This window comes from Rattus norvegicus, chromosome 2, assembly GCF_021556685.1.
Source record: "Rattus norvegicus strain SHRSP/BbbUtx chromosome 2, alternate assembly SHRSP_T2T, whole genome shotgun sequence".
Lineage (NCBI taxonomy): Eukaryota > Metazoa > Chordata > Mammalia > Rodentia > Muridae > Rattus > Rattus norvegicus.
The window spans coordinates 114,052,434-114,079,377 of NC_141535.1; the positions used below are offsets into that span (position 1 = coordinate 114,052,434).

Consider the following 26,944-nt stretch of genomic DNA (forward strand, 5'->3'; position numbering starts at 1 on the left):
TAAACACGCAAAATGAGACATTTTGCACTCAGTGTTCATTTGGGAAAATTGCAGAATACTCTGTGTTCGGGAGCATTGTGCTGTTTCATGAATGGAGCTCCTAGTTGGGAAAATCGCTCTTGGGAGACAGCTCCCTCTACACTGGCGGGATAATCAGCAAAGAATAAGGACACTCCACAAACCACATCATTGACGTGCTTACCCCAGTCAACCTGACGTGCACTCTACACCACTTCTAGAGGAAAAATAGAAAATCTGACTCCTCTTTATTATAGACATCTGTGGCAAGTGGGCGAGATTTCTCCTTGAACAGTATTGTTATTTAAAAAAAAAGCATTAAAATGCTTATGTGCTTGGGAATAAATTCTTATGATTTTAACTTAGGCGCCAACTGAGAATTAATTAGCATTGGAAAACTCTTCTGCGGAAGACGTCCGCTCTTTCCTTGTGCCTTAGTTACTTTTATATTGCTGTGAAGAGAGCCCCTGACCCAGGCAACTTGTGAAAGAAACCATTTAATTTGGGACTTGCTTAAGGTTAGAGGATGAGTTGGTGCCCATCGTGGGGAGGATCCTGGTGGCGGCAGGCTGGCATGGTACCTGGGCAGTAGCTGACACCTTACATCTGAGCTACAGGCCCCAGGCAGAGAGAGCAAGACTTGAGAGTTTTGAAATCTCAAAGCCCATCCAAAGTGACACAGGTCTGCCAAAAGGCCACACCTCCTAACCCTTCCACCAGTTCCATCAACTAGGAAGCAAACTTTTGAATGTATGGGCCGATTCTCATTCAAGCCACAATACCGTGCCTGGTTACTTGCATGAAATCAACACAAATACAGCTTGGTATATTTGCAGAGAAGCTTGGCTCCATCCCTGAATTTCAACTGGGACCACACATTGCATAGGTGCCAGTCAAGTCATACCCTGGAAATCCTGACCAGCTGTCCAAGTACCTGTCCGCAAGCACACAGGAAATCAAAGAAATCCTGGCGAATAGTGAATACCATTTAATCAAGGCTGGCTTGATTACTAAGGTTTCAGTAGTGCCCCGAGTACGACCTTCCAGTCCTGGGTCCCGTAATATATTGTCCCATCTCTCTTTGCGCAGATATGAAGCGTATGGTCTCTCTCGGGATCCAAGTTACTGATGCTCTCCATCTTTACGATTTTAGCGGAAGCCTCCGTGTACCTCCCTGCCCTGGAGATACTCGACCTTTCCTGGAATAAGTGTGTTGGTGGGAACCTGGAGCTGCTTCAACAAACACTAAATTTATCAAGGTCCCTTCGAGAGCTGCGACTGAGCAGCTGCTCCCTGGTGACGGAGGACGTGGCTCTCCTGGGTTTGTATTAACCCCTCCGTCTTGGCACAAACATGGGGAAAGTGGTGGACCTGGGGCTGAGGCAGCTTCCTTTCCCTTGGTGTCAGCTTAGGAGGGGTCTGGTTAAGCCAGATGGTGTAATCTTGAAGCCGAGTGGCAGGAGAGGATGAGGAGGAAGGAGGGAGGGAGGTTCCTGCCAGGCAGCTTCTGCTTCAGCCATCCACACGGAAGCCGTCATCTGCGGTGCACTCACACTGACGTTTGCACACTAGGTACAGGGTGCTCTCACTGTTCCTTTTTCCTACAAACTGACCCCAAATGCTTTACTTAAATGAGAAAGGAGTGAGAGCGAAAAGTCATTGGATGATGTCTATCCTCGTTAGCTTCCAAATGATCGAGACCCAGACTGTGATATTTTTATTTAGCTTTAGCAGAAACACTGGGGGTTGACTCCTAATCTACTTTTCTAGTGTTAGACTGAGTACTTCGCCACCTGTGCTCCCCCAAATACCTGTCTGTGTCTTCCTGGTTTATTTCTGTTCCATCGTCGTGGCCTCAGGGTCCATTTCACTCTGGCACGTGCTCCTGGTCCATCACGGCTCATGGAGACCTTCTGTTCTCTCTGTCTTCCTCCTCCTTCACTCTCCTTTCTCCTTCTCCATTTCCTCTTCTTCCTCCTCATGATCCCTACCTGCAAGACCCCCAGCCTGGTAAATGAAACTCTGCCTATTCCTATTCCCCACATAAATGGCCATAGACACTTATTTAATCAATAGCTTTAAAATGGGGAGCAAGGCTTACAAAGCAGCTTTTGTTGTACGTGAGGATCTGCTCTTCAAGGCAACCGGATCTTGGGAATCAGTATTTAGCATTTGAATACATAGCAGTACCAGACCAACCCCCAACATGAGAGTCTAAGGCTGTATCTCAGTGGTAGAGTGCTTGCCTGGCATGCATAGGACCTGGGTTCAATCCCTAGCATCTCAAAATGAGTTGGTAATACAAAGAATTAATTACAGCAGACTGGAGAGACGTCTCAGCAACTAAGAACACGTAATACTCTTGCACAAGATCCGTATTTGGTTCCCAGCTCCCACACTAGGGAACACACAGTTTCCACGGACACCTACAATTAGGTGTGCATAACCCCACATAGATACATACATACATGCATATAAAAATAATATATATTTTAAAATCAAGTATGTAAAGAAAGGAAATAAAAACATGGCTGGCAGTAGTCACACATGCCTTTAGTCACAGTGCTTGGGAGGCAGAGGCAGATGGTCAAGGCCAACCGGGTCTACAGAGTGAGTTCTAGGACAGCTATGGCTTAATATCTTAAATTAAAGATGAAGAAAAAGCAGGTGTCATCATAATCGAAATTTGAGTATCAATTATTACAGATATTAGCTTGCTGAAGGCTTTGAGTAGAAGTTCACTCTTTCTGTGTCAAAAAAAAATTGTGAAGAGGAGGCTTTAAGGGATGTTGTAGCACAAACCTCACACTTTCCACAGGGCAATTTAGAAGTGTGGAAAGATAATTAAATAAAGAACAATTTAAGCTATTGCAGTCCAGGCAAGGTACCTTAGCCCAATATCCCCTCAAATTACAAGAGCGGCGTCCACTTCCCATCTGGGAACCATGGTGAAGCATCATGCACCTCATCTAGCTTTAATAATCCCCATCACCACTCTGCTGCCAGCTGCCAGATTCCTGGAGCCATGAGTATTCCTGGAGATGAACTGACCAAGGTAGAGGGGAGTGACTGGACGGAGTTACTAGAAGATAGGCTGGGATGCTAGAAAGGGCTTCCTTCTGCAAGATCAGCCTCACAATGAAATGATAGAGGACTCTCGAAGGGATACTTCACAAATCACTCATCTATAGGTTTGATGAAGAGACTCCCAATATCCTTTGTTCTGAGATCCTGTATCACTTATCTCTTCTCCTTAATTCTTTTTGGGTTCAGCAGAAGTGGGAGGCAGAGGCCATTTGCCTTGGGTATCTTGCCTACTTCCTCTTGCAGAAGCCATCATCTACTCTAAGGTCAAAGTACATGTCTTAGTTAGGGTTTGTCTGCTGTGAACAGACACCATGACTAAGGCAACTCTTATCAGGACAACATTTAATTGGGGCTGGCTTATAGGTTCAGAGGTTCAGTCCATTATCATCAAGGCAGGAGCATGGCAGTGTCCAGGCAGGCATGGTGCAGGAGGAACTGAGAGTTCTACATCTTCATCTGAAGACTGCTAGTAGAATATTGGCTTCTGGGCAGCTAGGACGAGGGTATTATAAAGCCCATGCCCACAAGACCACGCCTACTCCGCCAAGGCCACATCTCCTAACAGTGCTACTCCCTGGGCCAAGCATATCCAAACCATGACAATGTGATAAGGGCTCTTCAAAGAGGAAATTATCTCATGTAGTAGAAGTCTCTAGAGTGAAATGGAAATTAGCCAGTGTGTTCTATACACTGACTTTACTGTTAGGGATGGTGATACAGCTCAGTGGTAGAGTGCTTACCGAGCATGTATGAGACACTAGACTCAATTTCCAGCACCTCCGAAATGAAAGTCCACTGTTGGATCCATAGCCAGCCTTAAACTTGCAGGTTTAATTCTGAGTACCAATGGTCCTTAATCAAAGCCAGCAAGCCATCCTTCTGTGCATTAATCAGTAAACATCTGCAGGAGAAACTGGGACTCCAGTGGTGCAAAGAACATGAGATAATAATACAAAAATGAAATCCTTCCAGCTGAGGTTTACAAAAGAGAGCCTGGGGGATCTGCTTTCGGGCTGTGTGTGGGATGCACAGAGGTAAATTTTCTCACTGAAATAATTTCTGATGCCCCAAATAAAACATCTGGTTAAAAGGACGTTATCACCAGCTGTCACTAACCTCAGAAGTGGTGTTACGGGAAAGGGGGCCAGTCAAGGGAGAGAGGAGGACCCTTATATCTTGGACTGATTTTGTTTTCCAGCCTTAGTCATGCAGACAGGGCATTTGGCCACGCTGCAGAAGCTTGACCTGAGCTACAATGATGGTATCTGTGATGCAGGATGGGCCATCTTCTGCCAAAACCTCTGCCGTCTTAAAGAGCTCACTGAACTAGACATTAGCCTTCGGCCCTCAAGCTCCCAAGAGTGTGGGCAGTGGTTTAGGCACTTGCTATGTGCTGTAACCCAACTTCCTGTGATCACCGGGATAGAGATGAGAAGATGGGTCATCCCAGCCCTCCAGGAAAAAGAACTAGACTGCTTTACCCAGGACCGCAGAAGGGACATCCGGTTTGACCACGGTGGGTTTCAGTGAGCTGCTTCATAAGCAATGAACAACCCCAGAGGAGGAGAAGAATGCGAACAGATCCTGCCATGCGCTGTGCTCAGCGTGTGGCTGTTTAGTAGCTTGTATAGGGTAAGATGTTTGTCACTATATCTATACGACAATGGTTCTCAACCTAGGGTCACGACCCCTTGGGGGGGTCAAATGACCCTCTCACAGGGGTCACATATCACACATTCCTGCATATCGGATATACACACTATGATTCACAACAGTAGAGGAATTATAGTTACAAAGTAGCAGCAAAATAATTTTATGGTTGAGGGGTTCACCGCAACATGAGGAACCCGGGTTAAAGGGTCAAAGCACTGAGGAATTTGAGAACCACTGGCATATGATAACCAAATATGGAGCTGGAAAGATAGCTCAGGTTAGAAGTGCTTGCCACATAAGCGTGAGAACCGGAATCTGATCTAAGTAGCACACATAAAACACAAGGAGTGATGGTGTGCTTTGAATCACAATGCAGTGGAGGCACAGACAGGCAGATCCCTGAGGTGCCCCAGCTAGCTCGACTGTCAGTGAGTTCCAGGCTAATGAAAGACCATGCCTCAAAAACCAGCTGGGTAGTGCACTAGAGAAGCAATACCAGAGGTTGGTGTCTGCTTTACACACACACACACACACACACACACACACACACACACACACACACACCACATACATCTGTACACACACACATATACATATACAAACACACCTGTATAAGCATACCCATTTGAACATACATATACCTGTACACATATACACTTATACACACACACACACACAATAGTGATAATAAAATGTGAGTATATCTTTAGTTTCTATCTTAGAGCAGGATTTTCATTTGTTTTAGGTGAATAATGAGTCTACTACTGTTTAGGAAGCCCACCAGAATGTTGATATTGTGGTAATGCTTCTGATTTATTTATTGTTCTGAGATTTTTTTCTGCCTGGTTTCCCTATATGTAAACAAAGATTTTTCAAAACCTACTTTAGTAAGGGTTCTTAAACGCTTTGATCTCCTTTGTAGCCTACCACCCAACAGAGGAAAGAAAAGGTTAATGGGGCAAGGGTGGGGGTATAGACCTGTTTATAAATAGTCCTTGGGGGGTGATTCCAGTCTGTGTTGTCAGGATACCAGCTGTTCGGTTCACATGAACCAGCAGTGGTAGCTCGATCCACTCGCAAACACCATTCACAAATCAGCGACAGCAGTTCCGTCAGAAGAAATCATGAGACCTGAGTCCGTGGAAGTAGCAAGAAGCCACTGGAATATCAGGAGTTTTTTGATCTATTATTTTCTCTATGAAGTCAGGACAAATGAAGATCAGCAAAGAAGGCCAGGTGAACCAATACCACAGCGTCATCAGCGTAGACCAACAAAGACCAGCAAAGGGTGGCAAGGTGAACCAATGTCATAGAGTCAGTCACTGTCTGTTTTACTTAGACCCTTTCCAAACATCACGTGTCTTCTCAAGCATCCACTCTAGCAAAATATCACATGGTCTTTCCCCAGGCTGCTTCCAGCAAAACACACATGTCTGTTCTCAGCAAAACATACCCCCAGCCCATGTTTCTGGGCTTTGTTTGTTTCAGCAAAACTCATAAGACAGTTTTCAGGAAAACATCACATGACACAACTGAGTCTCCAAGGAAACCAGAAATTTCCACTTCACCTATATGTTCTATGTATTCTACAAAGGTGTATATGTGTGCATGCACAGATGTCTGTGTATAATTCTGAGAAAGGCACTAACCTTTTCATATTAGTGTGTGTGTGTGTGTGTGTGTGCACATGGAGATCCAAAGATGATACCAGGTGTCTTCCATTGCTCTCCATTTTACTTACTGAGGCTGTGTCTCTCACTGAACCCAGAGCTTGATGATTCCAGCTTGTCTAGTCAGTCACTCTGCCCAGGGATTCCTTGTTTTTGTTTCTTAGTGCTACTATACCTGCATGGACTTGTGTAGGTTCTGAGGATCCCAACTCCAATCTTCATGCTTGCATAGTAAGTGCTGTATGCACTGAGCCATCTCCCCAGCACTCAGGCTATGTTAACTATTTGTGGTGGTTTGAATATGCTTGGCCCAGGGAGTGGCACTATTAGGAAATGTGGCCTTGTTGGACTAGGTGTGGCTTTTTTAGAGGAAGTGCATCACTGTGGGTCTAGGCAGTGAGACCCTCCTCCTAACCATGTGGGAGTCAGTATCCTGCTAGTGGTCTTTAGATGAAGATGTAGAACTCTCAGCTCCTCCCGTACCATGTCTACCTGGATGCTGCTATGCTCCCGCCTTGATAATAATGGACTGAACCTCTGAACCTGTAAGCCAGCCCCAATTAAATGTTGTCCTGGTAAGAATTGTCTTGGTCTTGGTCTCTGTTCACAGCAGTAAAACCCTAACTAAGACACTATTATTGTAACATATAAAATTTCTCCTATTATATTTCTTCCTTAGCTATAAACTATCCACAGTAGCAATGGCTACCAGCACATGTGAGTTTGTTTTCTTTTTTTAAGTAGCCAACAATTTAAAAGCCAAAATCATATCTTCCTAAAATAAAAATAAAACCTTCTTTGACTAGAACAAGCAAATTCCAATAAACATTTCTTCTGGCATTTCTTGCTTTTTGTTTGTTTGTGAAAGCTTTCGTTTTATGTTATCCAAGTTTTAAACATTTTCATTTCCTGGAGGGTAAGTCAATGAATGGCAAGAATGATTGCTATAAATTTATGTTCTGGTACATACATGCAAGTAAACTTGGGTTTATTTTCCTACATGACAACATGAATCATTAGAATTTCAACCATGGCTTAAAGATGTGTAAATGTAAAACCTGTGTGCTGGCTCAGAGGTAAACATGCTTGGTGCCAAGCCCAGCCATTTTAATTCAATCTCCAGGTCCCACACGATAAAGAGGAGATCTGACTGTGGCAAGTTGCCTCTGGACTCCACACATACACCCTGGCATGCACATGCCCTCCCAAGAAAGAAAGAAATAAGTGTGATAATGTTACATTTAAAATCAGCACTGTTCCAAAGCAAAGTCATCAAGCTGAGGGAGTTTTGAGAGCAGTAGAAGGGGTGCTTTGCAGATTGGGTTCTCTTGAGAATTCCCTTACAAACGTAATGTCTATGCAAAGACCTGTGTGTGAATATTCTCTGTAGCTTTATTCATAATAAGTTACCTTTCAATAATGAATGAACACAGAAACAGATTGAAAGACTAGGTCCCATGCCCAGCCACAAAGTGCGTAAGCTGGCCAGACCCACTGCAACAGTGATGCCAGTTAAGTGAGAGACTGTCAGTCAGAGAGCCATGGAGGAGGACACAGCATGTCCTGTTGTGTGATCATGAGCCCATGCATCTGCACACTTGTGTGCACACAAAGAGGATTAAATTAGATGCATGCAACAAGTTGGATGGACTAGAAGTAAGCTATGCTGGCAGTCAGTTCCAGGCCTGGTGAATACAGATGCTTGCCATAAAGCCTGTACATCTGAACGTGAGTCCCAAAAACCACATGGTGAAGAAAGAAAACTGATTGTCCCAAAAACTCTCCCAAAAGTGACCTCCATATGTTCACTGTGGCAGACACATGCACAGGCACACACAGTAAATAAACATAAAGTTTAAAAGAAGTTGCATAGGGTTGGAGAGATGGCTCAGTGGTTAAGAGAACTGACTGCTCTTCCCGAGGTCTCGAGTTCAAATCCAGCACCCACATGGTGGCTCACAACCATCATGCAAAGACCCATGCGTGAATATTCTCTGTAGCTTTATTCATAATAAATTCCCTTTCAATAATGAGTGAATGTCTGATGCCTTCTGATGTGTCTGAAGACAGCTACAGTGTATATAATAAATAAATAAATCTTTTTTTAAAAAAGAAAAGAAATCTCATGTATTGTTTGATGGGATCTTGGCACAGCCATAGCCACTGGAAACCGTGAGAGTCATGAAGCCAGCACGGCTGCTTGACACCGTTCCAGCAAAGCTGAGCTGAATGCTGTGAGCGCTGTTGCTCTGTCTCTCGCTTTTAGGTTCTGGTCTCTGCGTGTTGCATGCTTGGGAACTTTCTGCACTGTGATTCACTTTGTGTCTTTCCCCAAGAGAATGATGCCTGAGTCTTTTTTGAAAAGTCCTAAACTTACTATCCCTTCCGCTTTTAGAGAAATGACTGTATCTGGCCCTATTTTAAAGTCTTCCTCATGCCCTGGAGATTGTGATACGCACACAGAATACTAAGGTGGGCATCTTTAAATGAGGCCATGGCTCCAGGAACCTTCTTGGGTTATCCACTCTAGGCAAACTGAAATAACTGGAACAGGGTACATTTAGAAATAGTTGGCAAACTCCAACTGGCCGGGAGAATTGGTAACAGGTTCAAGGCCTCTTTTTACAGTGTTCTTAGAGCTCTCTGAAAATATAAACAGAGATAATTGACAAACTCCGACTGGCCAGGATAATTAGTAACATATTCAAGATTCAAGACCTCTTTTTACAAGACGAGTAGACCTCTCCAAAAATGTAATTTAAAGATAGGCGTTTGGATGGGGTACACCCCTGGAGGACTAGAACTCTGTAAATAAAATAGATTGAAGTAAGCTTTTCCTATGTTATAGTGTAGATGATGAAACAGTATAGTCAAGAGAGTTATATATTAGTATTCACTATTGATAAAAAGCTAGTTCAGATATTTTCTATTAGTCTGGAGTGCTTTACTTAGAGCTGCAAGCACTTCTAAAATCAGGCTGTCTTATAATAAATGTGTTTGCTCTGGTGGAGACACTCTTTAGATTCTTGGAGTTACAGGGCTAATAATAAAAACAAAATATGTTCTATTTGCACTTTCTAATTATGACTGAACTTGAAACCCTGGACATGTAATGAAGAATTAAACCCATGTCCAGAGACAAAATGACATCATCTGTACTTCTTGGATAAGCATTAGTTTGTTTTGTCCTGTGAAACCTCTAGAAATAAAAATAGAAACCAGTTGTTAGTCAGTCGGACCTGCAAGATGCCCCTGACCACCATGCCTGACTGGCTCCTCCCTTGCTGACTCCGTACCTCTTCTCAGGCCACCCTGTCTATCTCCAGGGCTGCCGTCTAGCAGGAAATGATGGGTAAATGGGATCGGTACACACTGCGTACCTACGAAAGACTGCAAAAGACTGTCACAGGGGGACTTACAAAGAGCAGCCCACGTCTTGACTGCAGTGGCGTTTGTAGAAAGCTGAGCATGACACAATCGCATTGGACTACATGATGCACACATGTTCACACAGGTGCACACACACCTGATAATTAGTGATGCTTATTGAAGCAATGTCAGCTTTCTGGTTTTGGTTTCATACTGTATAAGACGTCAGCACAGGTGCAGGGTGAGTGGACAGGCCAGTATATTCCCACGGGCCTGCTCGTTTATCCGTGGCTGCCCCCAAGTATTTTTAAACAGACAAAGGAATGTGTGCACCCCCACATGCTCCTCACCCACTGCTGTGCTTCTCAGCTTACATCTATCCCGCCTTGCTTCATTTGAACCCATGTCTCCTAGCCCCTTCAGCATGCGCTCTCTCTGAAGCAGTTCCCGGTGTCATATCATTCTTCCCACAAACATTCCAGTAAAATAAGATTCTTTTATTATTACAAACAGCCTTAATTTCGTGGGTAATTTTCATGTGGCTGATGTGTAGCCCCTAGACACGGTGCCCTTCCTGCTCTGTTAGCAATCTTTATTTTCATTCACCCATTTACATAATTATTTTTTATTCCCTTTTGCGGGTTTTCCTTTTGGGGCTGCTTTTCCTTTCTTATCCTTTGGAGGGGATTTTCCTTTCTTCCGGGCTTTTAGTAGCTCTTCGTAGGATCCATATCCTTTCCGGACCATGATTCCACGCCACCACGCCTGAATCTGAAAACAAGATAGACCCCCCCATCTTGGTGTTAGCTATGGTCTGGCTGTGGCTTACTTCTCTAAAAACATATTGAGGGATTGGGGGATGATGTAGATAGGAGTATTTTCTGTTCTACATGAAAACCTGAGTTCAAATACCAAACATCCTACATGTAACAGGCCTATAACCCCAAACACTGTGTGGTAGAAGCAGGCTCACTGGACAGCCAACCTAGCTGAAATGGTGTCCTTCCAGTTGGGTGAGAGCCCTTGTCTCAAGACAATTGGGTGGAGGGCCAGAGATTCTGAAGGCTATGCTCAGTAGTGGGGGTAGAGTCAATGTATGACTGAGCTTGAAGTGGAGCTCAGCTGAGAGAGGGCTGGCTCTAGGTCTGACCCCAATACCACATAAATAGATTTTGTGACCCATGCCTAAAATCACAGCATTTGGGAGATAGAGGCGAGAGGACCAGAAGTTCAAGAATATTCTTGGCTATGTTGTGAGTTCCAGGACAGCCTGGGCTACATGAGACCCTGCCTGAAAATGAAATTCCATCGGTTGTGTGTGCATGTGTGCATGTGTGCATGTGCATGTGCATCATGTAGCTCAATGCAATCGTGTCACACATTGCTTTGTACAAACTCCACTGCAGTCAAGACATGGGTGCTCTTCACAAGTCTACATTGTGACATTCTTCTGTAAGTGTATGAGTTCGCAATGGATGACATTAACAAGGGGGTACAGCAGCATATTGCATGAAGAGTCAGGAAATTGTGTGCAACCCACTGCCCTCTCATAAGGGGGAGGAATTAACAAAAATACCCCAATAGCCAGCAACTTCAGTTTATAAAAAGAACTAATTGAATTCTCCTTCATATAGTAAAAGGGACGCCAATTTCTAGAGCACCCACATTCTACACTGATGCAAAGAAGTCAGAAAATGTAGGTTGCAAAAATGTCAGAAAAAAATATAAGGTGGCTCAGAGCCCTTATAATGCAGTTAAAATTAGAACTGTATGCTATTCTTATGGTATTATTAAATTTTCCAGAATTTCTTAATGTAGTACTGACACTCAATAGGCAGAAAAGGATGTTTTGCGTATAAAAGCTACTGAAACTATTCAGGATCATTCAGAATGAACTTCAACTACAACAGTTGGTTTTTTGATGGGTCAATAAAGAGCCATCGGCCAATGGCTGGGCAGGGTGACAGAGGCGGGTCTTTTAGGATTCCAGGCAAGAAGCTCAGGGAAGAGGAAGAGGGGAGTAGGATAGGCCACGCTGTGAAGGAGCAGGAGGGTGAGACAGCTGAAATGTAGGTGCAAAGGAAAAACAGCCCTGTGCGAGGGCTGCCCAGAAGGAAACAGGGCAGCAAAGATAAAGTATAGATTTAGAAAGAATCACAAAGGGGGGGTGTGTGCTAGCAACTGGGGAGGTTTGGAAGTGCCCAGCCATTGAGCTAAAAGGCATATTAAAAATAACACTGCACATGTGTGCCTTTCACTTGTGAACCCAGAGCTCTTGGATGGGTGCAGAGCCATCACACCTGCCAGGATCGTGGAGCAGCTTTTAAATATTTACCACTACAGAGATCTAATCACACTTTAAATGAAATGCGCATAGAACAGAAAGGGGATAAAAGATCTCCCAGAAACATATTAAATAGTGCCTTATTGACTTTAATATTTAAAACATCAATGAGACAGATAACAGAACTGCTGAAATACACTGAATTTTTAGAAAAAACTGTGTGAATATGTGTGAGTGTGTGTGTGTATGTGTGTGTATTGTATGTGTGTGTATGTGTGTGTGTGTTGTATGTGTGTATGTGTGTGTATGTGTGTGTATGTGTGTGCGTGTGGAATCTTAGAGTGGAAGGCAAGAAATATATTGCACGGGGGAAAAGAATATTCTCTTATTTCAACAGGAGAAGAAAAGATATGCATTCCTTACAAATTGATAAAAATAAGATTCAACAGGTGGAGCTCCCCTGAAGATCTAGGCTGCACCCATGAAGGAAGAAGCCAAGAAGAGCAAAACAGTTAACAGAAATTGCTGATCTCCCTACATGGGAACAGCTCTGAGATGGCTGAGACGTGGAAATGTCTCCAGCCGGAACTTCCAGAACTTTAGTTATGCATAGTTAATAGTTTGTTGTACAGTCCAAACTAACTTATAAAAGAGACAGCTGCCTTACCTGCTCGACAGAGAGCAGAGAGTCATCTTTAACTGAATCATGCACATTACACATCCATGCATGTGTTATTCCAGAAATGTTTATTACCTGTGAGAGTTATATGTTTATAGACACCAGTGAAGTCAAAACATCCCTGACAAGATTTGTCCTCAGGGATGCTGAGACCCTGAGACATATTTACTTCAGCATCCGTCTTGATTCACTGAGCATCCTGCCTCAGTGTTGTTTCCTAAAACATCTGCATCCAGGACAATTTCTAAATGGCTAGCTGAATCGTCCAGCACCACAGACTGTTCCAGTCAGAGCTTCAGTTAAGCACTGAACTTTCTCAGCATGCAGAGACTGGACCACAAATGTTACAGCTGGCTTCTTAAAGACTGAACAATATCCCAAATTGAGGGACAAGGGCGAAAGGAAAACAAATCAGTAGAAAGCAGTTTTAAGAGAGTTGACACCCCCATTCCCAGAAGGTGGGTGGATGGGTTTTGGTCATTGAGTGTCCAGTCAGTGATCCAGCATGGGGAGGGAGAGGCTCATAAGCCCCACCCCTAGATGAGGAGTATCCCCTAGAGGAGAGTCAATTTTCTGCAAGGGTGTGACTGTGGGTATGTTACCCATGCTTCAGTGTCTGCCCCACCTCCGTGAGAACACAGGCTGCGTTAACTAGCCTCGGTGAGTTATGTAAGGGTATGTATGAGAAGGGCAATGTCTGGTCTACAACTCTGGCAAAAGACTCCTGATTTACCATAGGTTATGCCAGCACCTAGAACCCCACGTAAGCCCTGCCAAGAGACTGCCAACTCTCTCTCAGAGCGTGCCCAGCCTACCCTCAAGAGTTCCTGCTCCTCTTTACCATATCCTGGCCCACAACTGTGGCTGAAGCTCCCTGCCCATCAGAGGTCAAGCTGGGTTCTAGAAAATCAGCAGAGGTACCCGGATAGACCAGAGAATAAGCCATCTGCTAGGACTGCAGTGATAGCCAGAGAAAGAGAGAGAAACAGAAACAAAGGGAAAACCCATCCATCCAGCAAAGACAAACACAGAAATCAGACCTAGACCCATAACTACCCTAAACTCAGATGCCTAGATGCCAGCTTAGAAATGTCATCAACAATAGCCAAAGCGACATGTCACTACCAGCGCTCCGCTATCCTGCTTACAGCAAGCTCTTACTGTTCCAAGACACTGAAGTGAAAGGAGCCAACTTTATCAAGATGAAAGGTCCTTGAGGAAATGAATAAATCCTCTAAAAAAATTCAAAGAAAAGACAAACAAAAAAAAATGGAGGAAATGAATAAACCTCTTAAAGCCAAGGGAAGAAACATCAAAGAGTTGAAGGAAATGAATAAAATTGTTCAGAAACAAAAATAGAAGCAACAAAGAAACAGGGAATCCTGGAAATGGAAAACCTAGGAAAGAGAACAGGAACTGCATAGGCATCATCAACAGAATGCAAGAGATGGAAGAGAGACTCTGGCATAGAGGATACAATAGAAGAAATCAAAACAATGATCAAAGAAAATGTTAAATCTAAAAACTCCCAGCAGAAAATGTAGGCATAATGCCCTTACGTCCTGTTTAAAGATTGTCCTTGTGGGGTTGGGGATTTAGCTCAGTGGTAGAGCGCTTGCCTAGCAAGCGCAAGGCCCTGGGTTTGGTCCCCAGCTCCGAAAAAAAGAATTAAAAAAAAAAAAAAGATTGTCCTTGTATTGTCGAAGTGTTGACTTCTGTGCGCACATATCTGGTTGCAATCCTTATTCTAAGAGTCTCCAGTCTCAGTGTGGTGTAATCACTGTTCCCCAATTATTTCCTGATTGGTCAATAAAGCTAGCTGGTCATCCACTGATTGATCAGGGCAGCAAATAGGATTGGACTTCCTTCCTCCCAGCCAGGGGAGGGGGAGAGAGAGAGAGAGAGGAGGAGGAGGAGGAAGTAGGATTAACCACAGGGATAGCATCCAGAAAATAACCATAAGAAAACACATGGAGTCCAGAGAACCAGGTCAGTACTAAAATGGGGATTTTGACTGGGAAATAACCAGACTATTTTAGGGGATTAAAATAGATTAATCCTGCTCAGTTGTTGTATTCTTAAACTTGTTAAATAAATATAATATTCCAGTGTCAATTATTTGGGAGCTAGCTGGGATAAGAGGAAAACTACAACACTCTTTTAAAATAACAACAACAACAACAAATGTAGGAAATTAGGGACACTGTGAAAAAACAAACCTAAGAATAATAGGAACAGAGGAAGGAGAAGACTCCCAGCTCAAAGTCCCAGAAAATATTTTTAACGAATTCATAGAAGAATGGCGGACACCATGCAGGAAGAACTGCAGGGGACCACCACTGGAGATGGCCCACTGTCTTACACGGTTGTGATGAGTGAACCCTAGAAAGGTACAACCCCAAGAGCCTTGTCCAAGGAAGGGTTGCCTCCTGCTGCTCTTGTGTTTTCTCATGTTTGCCATTGCTGTTTTCCTCAATCTTCTGACCCTTTCTGTCTACAGTCTGTTATGATTGATTCCTACATATTAGTCCATGCTATGGAACACATTTCCTGCAAATCAACATGAAAATGAACTTTCATGAAATAATGCTATTTAGTTGAATTGATTATTTTATAATTCCTGATAATTTTTACAGAATTCCGGATTTGATTAAAAGAATTTTAAGAAGTCAGGATAGTTGACGGAAAGTTAAAATAAAAAATAGAACATGCCACCTCCTGTGGCATAGTTGGATGTACAGTTAGAAAAGGAGTTCAGTGAGCTTTCATGTTCTACGAGCACATCAGTTGCACTGGGAAGAAAAATAGGCTTAGAACAAATTAATGATCAAGAAAAGCATTCATTCTAAGTCAGGCCAGGGATGAGGCCACAGGTGTGCACCACGATAAAGTAAGGTCATGAACAAGGAATGGGAAACATTACATAAAGTGATGATGATGATGATGATGATGACCTATTGTTTTGAACTTTTACTAAGTTTATGAAATGAAAGAGAGATGAAACTTCTGCTTTGAACTTATAATCAACAATGCTGTTATAACTCCCTCTTGTGTATTTTATCTGTTTTTGAAGGAGGTAATTATTTTTATTAAATAGAGAATTTTGTCTTCAGGGATATAAAAGGACTAAAGCAAAAAATAATGTTATTAGAGTCTGCTCATTAGAGCTTCTCTTTATCCATCAACTGTATTTATGTGTGTGTGTGTGTGTGTGTGTGTGTGTGTGTGTGTGTGTGTGTATAAAATGGTTAGAACTTGTGCACCACAGTTTTGCTCTATCCACCAAATATGTAGACATGTATATATGTATATAGGTATATTGTGAAATGGTTGCAGCCCACTTTTCCTCATCAGGTGTGTGTATGCATGCATGCACACTTTTCTCTCTCCTTTTTTTCCTCGCTGGTCAGAGATAGTTCCAGGCCCAGATAATTAAGTTTTGCTCTAACCAGCACTACCGGTGCTGACCTTGTAAATTGCCTGCCATTTTTAGCCAGGGCCCTGTTGGTTGTTATAAGCATCAACTCCCAATTGCCTACTCCATACTTGCTGCCTTCCTCAGTTTACCCTGTGGAGTTGAAGTTGACCTTCAACAGAAGAAAAAAATTTTAATCTAAAGAAGGGCATGCCTATAAAGATACAAGATGCTTACAGAACACCAAATAGATTGTATCAAAACCAGAAAGTTCCCTCGCTGTGCAATAATCAAAATACTAAACATACAGAACGAAGAAAGAATATTAAAAGCTGTAAAGGGGAAATGGCCAAGTAACATGTTAGAATTACACTCAACTTCTAAGAGACTCTAAAAGCCAGAAGGAACTGGACAGATTGTCCCGTAGGCTCTAAGAGACAACAGATGCCATCCCAGATTTCTATATGCAGTTAAACCTTCAAACACCATAGATGGAGAAAACAAGATATGTTATGATAAAGTCAAATTTAAACAATATCTATCCACAATTCCAGATCTACAGAAGGTAGTAGAAGGAAAACTTCAACATAACTCATGAAAACACAGAAAATAATTGTATATCACTAAAAATAAGGGAAGTGAAGATAATGTGCATGCACACACACACACACACACACACACACACACACACACACACTCTACCACCACTACAGGAATTATCAATGTCAATGTCAATATCAATGGACTCAATTCCCCAATAAAAAGACATAGAATAACAGAATGGATGTGAAAACAGGATCTAACGTCAAATAGAACTCAACATCAAAGATAGACATTATCTCAAGAGTTCAGGGTTGGAAAAAAAATAAAGAGTTGATTCTTTGAGAAAATCAACAAGATAGACAAACATTTATGCAAACTAAAAAAAGAATATTTAAATTAACAAAGTCAGAGACAAAAGGAGGATATAACAGACTCCAAGGGAACCCAAAGAATTATTAGGTCATAGTTTACAAACCTGTACTCCAGAAAATTGGAGAATATAAAAGAATGGATAATTTTCTTGATAGCTACCACTTAACAATGTTAAATCAAGGTCAGATAAGCAATTTAAGCAGTCCTATAACCCTTAAGGAAATATAAATAGTCACTAAAAGTCTCCCAACTGAAAAACAGCTGTAACGATACTCAATACATACTTGGAAACAGAATCCATGGACACATCTAGAGGATCATGCACCATGATCAAGAAGGCTTACCCCAGAGATATGGAGATGTTGCCACATATAAATTGGTAAAGGCAGTCCATGATATAAGCAAACTGAAAGGAAAAACCCACATGACCATCTCATTAGATGCTGAAAATGGGCTGGAGAGATGGCTCAGTGGTTAAGAGCACTGGCTGCTCTTCCAGAGGTCCTGAGTTCAATTCCCAGCAACCATATGGTGGCTCACAACCACCTGTAATGAGATCAGATGCCTTCTCCTGGGGTGTCTGAAGATAGCAACAGTGTACTCATATATAGTAAATAAATAAATAAATAAATCTTTAAAAAATAGATTAAAAATTAAAATTAAAAAAATAAAAAAATAAATGCTGAAAAAGCCTTTGACAAAATTCAAGACCCCTTCAAGTCTTGGAGAGGTTAGGGATGCAAAAGACATACTTAAATATAATAAAGGCCATTTACAGCAAGCCCGTGAAAAACAACATATTAGATGGAAAGAAAATGAATTAATAAATGGGATGTCATGAAACCGAAAAGCTTCTGTAAGACAAAGGACACTGGCAATAGGACAACATGGCAGCCTACAGAGTGGGACAAGATTGCCAACTCCACATCCAACAGAGGACTAATATCCAATATATATAAAGAGTTCAAGAAACTAGGTAACACCAGCCCAAATAATACAATTAAAATATGGGGTACAGATCTCAACAAAGAATTCTCAACAGAGAAATCTCAAATGGCTGAGAAGCACTTAAAGAAATGTTTAACATCCTTAGCCATCAGAGAAATGCAAATCAAAACCACTTTGAGATTCCAACTTACACCTGTCAGAATGGCTAAGATCCAAACCTCAGGTGACAGCCTGTGCCGTTGAGGATGTGGAGGGGAGGGGATACCTACACATTGCTAGCGGGAGTGTACAGCCACTGTGGAAATCAATATGGCAGCTCAAATCAAATTAGCAATCAATCTACCTCAAGCCCCAGCTATACCAGTCTTGGAAGTATTCAAAGAACCACAAGGACATTTCCTGAACCGTGTTCATAGCAGCTTTATTCATAACAGTCAGAAGCTGGAAATAACCTGGGTGTCCCTCAAGAGAAGAATGGATTTTTTTTAAAAATGGGATACATTTACACAATGGAGTAGTACTCAGCTGTTAAAAAAGACAATGACTCCCTGACATTTGCAAATAAGTGGAACTAGAAAACAAATCATCCTGAGTGAGGTAACCCAGACCCAGAAAGACAAACATGGTGTGTACTCACTCGTAAGTGGACATTAGCTGCTAAGTAAAGGACAATCACGCTACAGTGCACAGACCCGAGAGGCTAAGTCACGAGGAAGGCTCAAGGAGAGAATGCATGCGTTTTTCTGGGAGTGGGACATAGAAGAGATTTTGGGAGGGGAGATAGATTGAGGGGAGGGGGTGGGGAGGGACTTGGAGGAGTGGAGGGAGGGGAAACTATAGTTAAGATGTAATATGTGCGAGAAGAATGAAGGAAAAAAAAGGAGCCTGAAGAGGGAGGGAAATGAAAGGGAGGGGGAGGGGAAAGAATAAGGGGTGTTTATTATCAAGATGCATTGTATGTGTGTATAAAATCACCTAAGAATACATTTTTTAAAAAGGAATCTGGGCTGAGTCTACCTTGGTGGCCATCACTTTCCTGATTCTGTTCTCCTTCAGGTGTCTCCATATGGCTTCGTTGCCCTGCTCGCACACTTCCATGGGAGGGTCCTCCATGAGGTTGTCGGTCAGCGTTAGGACCTTGAGATTCACCAGGTGATCAAGGTTCTCCGGGAGGCGACTGAGTAAATTGTCTTCCAGCAGGAGCTCTCTCAAATCTGGAAAGGTTTCCATTTTAATTGATTAGTTTAGCTTAGGACAGCAGCACCTAAACTCACTCAGATAAGATCGGTTGGTGAGGCGATGGAGAGGGAGGGAGGAACCACAATCCAGGCTTCTAATATCACTGATCAAATGTCTGTGTCTGCTCTTTGACAGCCTAGGAGAAGCCTGTTGATTCTTGCTAAATGAGGGTGAATGTTAAGGAATCAAGTGTGATTATGTTTTCCAAGGCAATCATACAATCCTAGAAATCCCCTTTGCTGGGTTCATCATCCTGGGTCAATAATTTTTCTTTTATTCAGAAGGTTTAATGACCTTAATAAACTTTCACATCAGGACCCCAACTCCCAATACCGTCAAATCATGTGTGTTCAATATCTGCTCTCAGTAGGTGTAGTGAAAGTATGAGTGTATACTTATTTTCTTAGTAACTACTATTTGCTTCTCTTGTTCATTCAAATTATAAACTACCTTTCTAAGACTCTTAGCTACACAAATATTGTATAGAGCCGTCTAAGCTCCGCCCACAGCCCACAGTTACCTGGCAACAGCCAGGTATGCTACACCCCACAGTGTTGCCAGGTATGCCTGACACTATAAAGGATGGCTTGCCCCTCCTCTCCTCTTGTTCTCTCTCTTGTTCTCTCTTGTTCTTGTCTTCTTGCTTCCCATCTCTTCCCATTCCCTTCCCCCCTCTCTCTCTCCATGTGCTCATAGCTGACCTCTACTTCCCTTCCCTTCCCTTCTTCCCTTCCCTTCCCTTCTTCCCTTCCCTTTCCTTCCCTTCCCTTTTCCTTTTCCCTTTTCCTCCCCTTTTCCCCTTTCTCTCCCCCTTTTCTCCCCCCTTTCCTCCTTTTCTCCTCCCCCTTTTCTCTCTTTTCTCCCACCTCCCTCTTCTCCAGCCTCCTCTTTCCCCTCCCCCTTTCCCCCTCCCCCCTCTTTCCCCCCTCTTTTTCTCCTCCCCCTCCCCCTCTTTTTCCCCCTCCCCTTTTCCCCTCCCCCTCTTTTCCCTCTCCCCTCTTTTCCCTCTCCCCTCTTTTTTCCCTCTCCCCTCCTTTTCCCCTTCTCCCCCCCTTTTCTCTGCCCCTTTTCTCCCCCTTCCCCTCCCCTCCCTTCTTCTCTCTCTCTCTCTCTCTCTCTCTCTCTCTCTCTCTCCCTCCCTCCCTCCCTCCCTCCCTCCCTCTCTTTCTGCCTTTATTACCCTCTTAACTCCCCTCCCATGCCTTCAGTAAACTCGATTCTATACTATACCGCCTGTCGCCTGTCGGCCGACATGTGGCTGGTCCCTCAGGAGGAAGGGATGCCTCAGCATGGATCTGCCGGGGCAGCCCCTTCCCCACACCTCACCACACATCCACCAGAACATACTCCTCTTCTCTTTATCTTTTATAAACACATCAAATATGTGTTATAAACTAGCTTCCCATGGAGTTGTTAGTGAGCCTGTAAATGGGTGATGATACAGGACTCAGATCTGCCAAATGTGAGACCAGGCGTTCAAGAAAGCCATCGATAGGAAATACGGGCCTCATTGTACTGGTCTGTGCATCTAGGAAGTCCCTTACCTCGAGTTTGGCAAATGGCATCTGGGAGTTGCCTAAGAAGGTTATGCCGGCAGTCAAGAACCTCCAGGTTTGGCATTAACCCCAAGGATGCCGGCAGCTGTTCCAGTTGGTTGTTCTCTATGTACAGCTCCTTAAGATTCTGCAGCAAACGGAGAGTGTGTGGTGAGAAAACTTGCCTTGACTAGTGAATTACCATAAGCAGACTTTCCTGTGTGTGCCCATCCCCGAGCATTAGGGAAATCGTGCTTGGGACTATGGAGAGACCTGCTTGTTTTTTGTTTTTTTTTTTTCAGTTTTTTTTTTTTTATTTATTTAATACTTAATAATAATTCTTCGGTTTCCGGGCAAACATCCCCCTCCCCCCTCCCCTTCCTTATGGGTGTTCCCCTCCCAACCCTCCCCCCATTGCCGCCCTCCCCCCATTGCCGCCCTCCCCCCATAGTCTAGTTCACTGGGGGTTCAGTCTTAGCAGGACCCAGGGCTTCCCCTTCCACTGGTGCTCTTACTAGGATATTCATTGCTACCTATGGGGTCAGAGTCCAGGGTCAGTCCATGTATAGTCTTTAGGTAGTGGCTTAGTCCCTGGAAGCTCTGGTTGCTTGGCATTGTTGTACATATGGGGTCTCGAGCCCCTTCAAGCTCTTCCAGTTCTTTCTCTGATTCCTTCAACGGGGGTTCTATTCTCAGTTCAGTGGTTTGCTGATGGCATTTGCCTCTGTATTTGCTGTATTCTGGCTGTGTCTCTCAGGAGAGATCTACATCCGGCTCCTGTCGGTCTGCACTTCTTTGCTTCATCCATCTTGTCTAATTGGGTGGCTGTATATGTATGGGCCACATGTGGGGCAGGCTCTGAATGGGAGTTCCTTCAGTCTCTGTTTTAATCTTTGCCTCTCTCTTCCCTGCCAAGGGTATTCTTGTTCCCCTTTTAAAGAAGGCATGAAACATTCACATTTTGATCATCCGTCTTGAGTTTCATTTGTTCTAGGCATCTAGGGTAATTCAAGCATTTGGGCTAATAGCCACTTATCAGTGAGTGCATACCATGTATGTCTTTCTGTGATTGGGTTAGCTCACTCAGGATGATATTTTCCAGTTCCAACCATTTGCCTACGAATTTCATAAAGCCGTTGTTTTTGATAGCTGAGTAATATTCCATTGTGTAGATGTACCACATTTTCTGTATCCATTCCTCTGTTGAAGGGCATCTGGGTTCTTTCCAGCTTCTGCCTATTATAAATAAGGCTGCGATGAACATAGTGGAGCACGTGTCTTTTTTATATGTTGGGACATCTTTTGGGTATATGCCCAAGAGAGGTATAGCTGGATCCTCAGGCAGTTCAATGTCCAATTTTCTGAGGAACCTCCAGACTGATTTCCAGAATGGTTGTACCAGTCTGCAATCCCACCAACAATGGAGGAGTGTTCCTCTTTCTCCGCATCCTCGCCAGCATCTGCTGTCACCTGAGTTTGTGATCTTAGCCATTCTCACTGGTGTGAGGTGAAATCTCAGGGTTGTTTTGATTTGCATTTCCCTTATGACTAAAGATGTTGAACATTTCTTTAGGTGTTTCTCAGCCATTCGGCATTCCTCAGCTGTGAATTCTTTGTTTAGCCCTGAACCCCATTTTTTAATAGGGTTATTTGTCTCCCTGCGGTCTAACTTCTTGAGTTCTTTGTATATTTTGGATATAAGGCCTCTATCTGTTGTAGGATTGGTAAAGATCTTTTCCCAATCTGTTGGTTGCCGATTTGTCCTAACCACAGTGTCCTTTGCCTTACAGAAGCTTTGCAGTTTTATGAGATCCCATTTGTTGATTCTTGATCTTAGAGCATAAGCCATTGGTGTTTTGTTCAGGAAATTTTTTCCAGTGCCCATGTGTTCCAGATGCTTCCCTAGTTTTTCTTCTATTAGTTTGAGTGTATCAGGTTTGATGTGGAGGTCCTTGATCCACTTGGACTTAAGCTTTGTACAGGGTGATAAGCATGGATCGATCTGCATTCTTCTACATGTTGACCTCCAGTTGAACCAGCACCATTTGCTGAAAATGCTATCTTTTTTCCATTGGATGGTTTTGGCTCCTTTGTCAAAAATCAAGTGACCATAGGTGTGTGGGTTCATTTCTGGGTCTTCAATTCTATTCCATTGGTCTATCTGTCTGTCTCTGTACCAATACCATGCAGTTTTTATCACTATTGCTCTGTAATACTGCTTGAGTTCAGGGATAGTGATTCCCCCTGAAGTCCTTTTATTGTTGAGGATAGTTTTAGCTATCCTGGGTTTTTTGTTATTCCAGATGAATTTGTAAATTGTTCTGTCTAGTTCTTTGAAGAATTGGATTGGTATTTTGATGGGGATTGCATTGAATCTATAGATCGCTTTTGGTAAAAATGGCCATTTTTACTATATTAATCCTGCCAATCCATGAGCATGGGAGATCTTTCCATCTTCTGAGGTCTTCTTCAATTTCTTTCTTCAGTGTCTTGAAGTTCTTATTGTACAGATCTTTTACTTGCTTGGTTAAAGTCACACCGAGGTACTTTATATTATTTGGGTCTATTATGAAGGGTGTCGTTTCCCTAATTTCTTTCTCGGCTTGTTTCTCTTTTGTGTAGAGGAAGGCTACTGATTTATTTGAGTTAATTTTATACCCAGCCACTTTGCTGAAGTTGTTTATCAGCTTTAGTAGTTCTCTGGTGGAACTTTTGGGATCACTTAAATAAACTATCATATCATCTGCAAATAGTGATATTTTGACTTCTTCTTTTCCGATCTGTATCCCCTTGACCTCCTTTTGTTGTCTGATTGCTCTGGCTAGGACTTCAAGAACTATATTGAATAAGTAGGGAGAGAGTGGGCAGCCTTGTCTAGTCCCTAATTTTAGTGGGATTGCTTCAAGTTTCTCTCCATTTAGTTTAATGTTAGCAACTGGTTTGCTGTATATGGCTTTTACTCTGTTTAGGTATGGATGGGCCTTGAATTCCTATTCTTTCCAGGACTTTTATCATGAAGGGGTGTTGAATTTTGTCAAATGCTTTCTCAGCATCTAATGAAATGATCATGTGGTTTTGTTCTTTCAGTTTGTTTATATAATGGATCACGTTGATGGTTTTCCGTATATTAAACCATCCCTGCATGCCTGGGATGAAGCCTACTTGATCATGGTGGATGATTGTTTTGATGTGCTCTTGGATTCGGTTTGCCAGAATTTTATTGAGTATTTTTGCGTCGATATTCATAAGGGAAATTGGTCTGAAGTTCTCTTTCTTTGTTGGGTCTTTGTGTGGTTTAGGTATAAGAGTAATTGTGGCTTCATAGAAGGAATTCGGGAGTGATCCATCTGTTTCAATTTTGTGGAATAGTTTGGATAATATTGGTATGAGGTCTTCTATGAAGGTTTGATAGAATTCTGCACTAAACCCATCTGGACCTGGGCTCTTTTTGGTTGGGAGACCTTTAATGACTGCTTCTATTTCCTTAGGATTTATGGGGTTGTTTAACTGGTTTATCTGTTCCTGATTTAACTTCGGTACCTGATATTTGTCTAGGAAATTGTCCATTTCCTGTAGATTTTCAAGTTTTGTTGAATATAGGCTTTTATAGTAAGATCTGATGATTTTTTGAATTTCCTCTGAATCTGTAGTTATGTCTCCCTTTTCATTTCTGATTTTGTTAATTTGGACACACTCTCTGGGTCCTCTCGTTAGTCTGGCTAAGGGTTTATCTATCTTGTTGATTTTCTCAAAGAACCAACTTTTGGTTCTGTTGATTGTTTCTATGGTCCTTTTTGTTTCTACTTGGTTGATTTCAGCTCTGAGTTTGATTATTTCCTGCCTTCTACTCCTCCTGGGTGTATTTGCTTCTTTTTGCTCTAGAGCTTTTAGGTGTGCTGTCAAGCTGCTGACATATGCTCTTTCCTGTTTCTTTCTGCAGGCACACAGCGCTATGAGTTTTCCTCTTAGCACAGAGACCTGCTTGTTGTGGGTGACTCTGAACTGTCCCTCGGGCTCATTTTTCAGGGATTATTCCCTAATTTGTGCTGCTTCTTGATGCTGTTGAGCCTAAGAAGTGAGCCTGACCGGCAAAGGCAAGCCCCTGAGATGCGGCCTTTGGAGGCCATGCTTGCCCCCAAGCTTTTGACTGCCTTTCTCGGCTTCCTGGTCTGCCAAGTTCGAGGAATATCTGCCACATGTCCCTGCTGCCATTGACAAAGTCACTCCTGCTGAGATGCTTGCCCACTGTGATAGGCTGAAATCCTCCAACTGAAGCCATATTAAACCTACCCTTCCTTGGGTTCACTCCTAGTGAGGTATATTGGTCACAGTGACAAAAGGAATAACTGATATAATATTTACAGAATTAATATCAAGAAATACAGCTGCTTTTGAGTAAAGTAGTAAATTAGTGTCCATTTATGTGGTGAAGTGAAAATACTGGGGCTTAGCTTTATCAGAACCTCATGAAAAAGTATTGGATTATTACAGCACGTGCCATTTACTCCGTTTTAATCACTAGTTATCTTTGGAAACGCCTACAGTTTTTCAACTAAGTACCCCAAACCATCTAGGTTAAAGTAGCCCAAATGCATAGACCATTGGTTTGAATATACTTAATTTATCTATGTTCAACTTTATTAGACAAAAACTAATTTTTTGCATTTCTGGCATTGGAAATGATATGTCATGTACAAGGAGTAAGACAATTAGATTAGATAGAATAATAGAGAATTAGGAAAAGGATCTCCGTGTCACACGAGAATTGTCAGTATTATATCCTGACATGGCTCAGTTCTATGACTGAAGGTTATGGGCGGCCCAGGGCTGCTGTATCATTAAGAGTGATGTAAGAGGAATATGGACGAATGGTTCTTAAAGAATACACACATGAAGACACTGTGTGAATGAGCTCATCTTGCTAACATCCCATGGAGAACTAAGGACCCATCCTCGGGTTGCCCAGAGCTAAGCAAGAAAGTCAGGTCATATTTCTCCTTATAGAGAAGTCCAGGGAACAAAAATCAGACTCCCAATCACGTCACCCACAGGACACTCTAACTTCTAAATTAATGTCACTCTCAAGGAGATACTTATGAAAAATAGAAACCAACTAGAAAATGGTGTGGGTCAATTTCTACAAAGAAAACATACTAAACTACAATAGGAGAAAGACGTATTGAAGAACCATGGGTGGAGTAGTGGTCTGGAAGTTAGGGAGATCACCAATCACTTTCTGCTAGGATTTTCAGTCTTTTTCACAGGAGTGTGAACCTGATATCACATGTCAAAAGCCCAAGGCTGAGGACATCATAGGCACCAGTGGAGAAAGTACTCCTGTTGTCTTGTTAAATGCTCTTGTTAACTGCCTTTATAATATACTCACATTTATACTCATAGATCAGTTCTGCCCTCCATTTCGGCTAGAGAGGTTTCTGTCTGTAGTAGAGCAGTTAATGTAGAGACTCATAACTGGTCAGATGTCTGAAAATAGGTGGATTTAAGTATCCAAAATAGGTCATCAATATTGATCCCATCAAACATGGGGGGACATAGTAGAAGAGGAGGCAGAAGATGGGGGGCATGTTGTGCAATGCAGTCTTCTGGACATGACATAGCTTGTGAACTCACAGAAGCTATGTTACCTCACAAGACAAGGTCAAGCCACGCAGAGGTCAGTCAGCGTTCTAGTGGGTAGCAGTAATGGATGGACACGGTGGGACTTTTAAAGAAAAGGAAGGTCTGAGGGCGTGCTGGCCAGGTTTACGTCAACTTAACAGAAGCTAGAGTTGCGTGAGAAAAAGGAACCTCAATTAAGAAAATGGCCCTATAAGTTCTGGCTGTAGGACATTTTCTTAACTAGTGATCATGGGGAGGGCCCAGCCTATTGTAGGTGGAGCCAGCCCTGGGCTATAAGAAAGCAGGCAGAGCAAGCCATGGGAGTAATCCAGTAAACAGCACCCCTCTCATTTTCTGCCCTCACTGCTTTTGGTGATGAATTGCCATATGGAACTGTGAGTGAAATAAACCCTTTCCTTCCCGAGTCGCTTTTGGCCATAGTGTCTTATCACAGCAATAGGAACCCTGACTAAGAAGGCAGCCGAGTTGGGAGCTGCCTTGGGGAGGTATGCA

General features: G+C 42.8%; 2 protein-coding genes across 4 annotated transcripts in view; one reads left to right on the forward strand and one right to left on the reverse strand.

The window, feature by feature from the left end:
• The window catches only part of Lrrc31 (leucine rich repeat containing 31), a 26,764-nt gene extending 19,759 nt beyond the window's left edge, over positions 1-7,005 (forward strand). For 2 of the 3 annotated variants that reach the window (XM_087621895.1, XM_087621892.1), the window contains 2 exons: positions 1,172-1,339; positions 4,304-5,640. In XM_087621895.1, coding sequence (XP_087478021.1) covers positions 1,172-1,339; positions 4,304-4,635 — 500 coding nt within the window. In that variant the 3' untranslated portion in view covers positions 4,636-5,640. 3 annotated transcript variants of the gene reach the window in all.
• A 3,272-nt stretch (positions 7,006-10,277) lies between these two features.
• Lrriq4 (leucine-rich repeats and IQ motif containing 4) lies at positions 10,278-26,428 on the reverse strand. Its single transcript, XM_087640260.1, has 4 exons — positions 26,199-26,428; positions 20,822-20,960; positions 19,056-19,252; positions 10,278-10,568 (listed from the first exon to the last, which is right to left on the reverse strand). The coding sequence occupies exons 1-4, from the start codon at positions 26,208-26,210 to the stop codon at positions 10,416-10,418; spliced, it is 501 nt and encodes a 166-aa protein (XP_087496386.1). The 5' UTR covers positions 26,211-26,428; the 3' UTR covers positions 10,278-10,415.
• Positions 26,429-26,944: the final 516 nt, after the last annotated feature.

Excerpts from the sequence above, each read along its gene's own strand:
- Lrriq4 (XM_087640260.1), bottom strand. Across the intron at positions 19,253-20,821 it reads TGCCATTTGCCAAACTCGAG|ATTTGAGAGAGCTCCTGCTG; the intron begins GTAAGGGACTTC and ends AAACCTTTCCAG. Across the intron at positions 10,569-19,055 it reads GGAAAGTGATGGCCACCAAG|ATTCAGGCGTGGTGGCGTGG; the intron begins GTAGACTCAGCC and ends TCTTGTTTTCAG.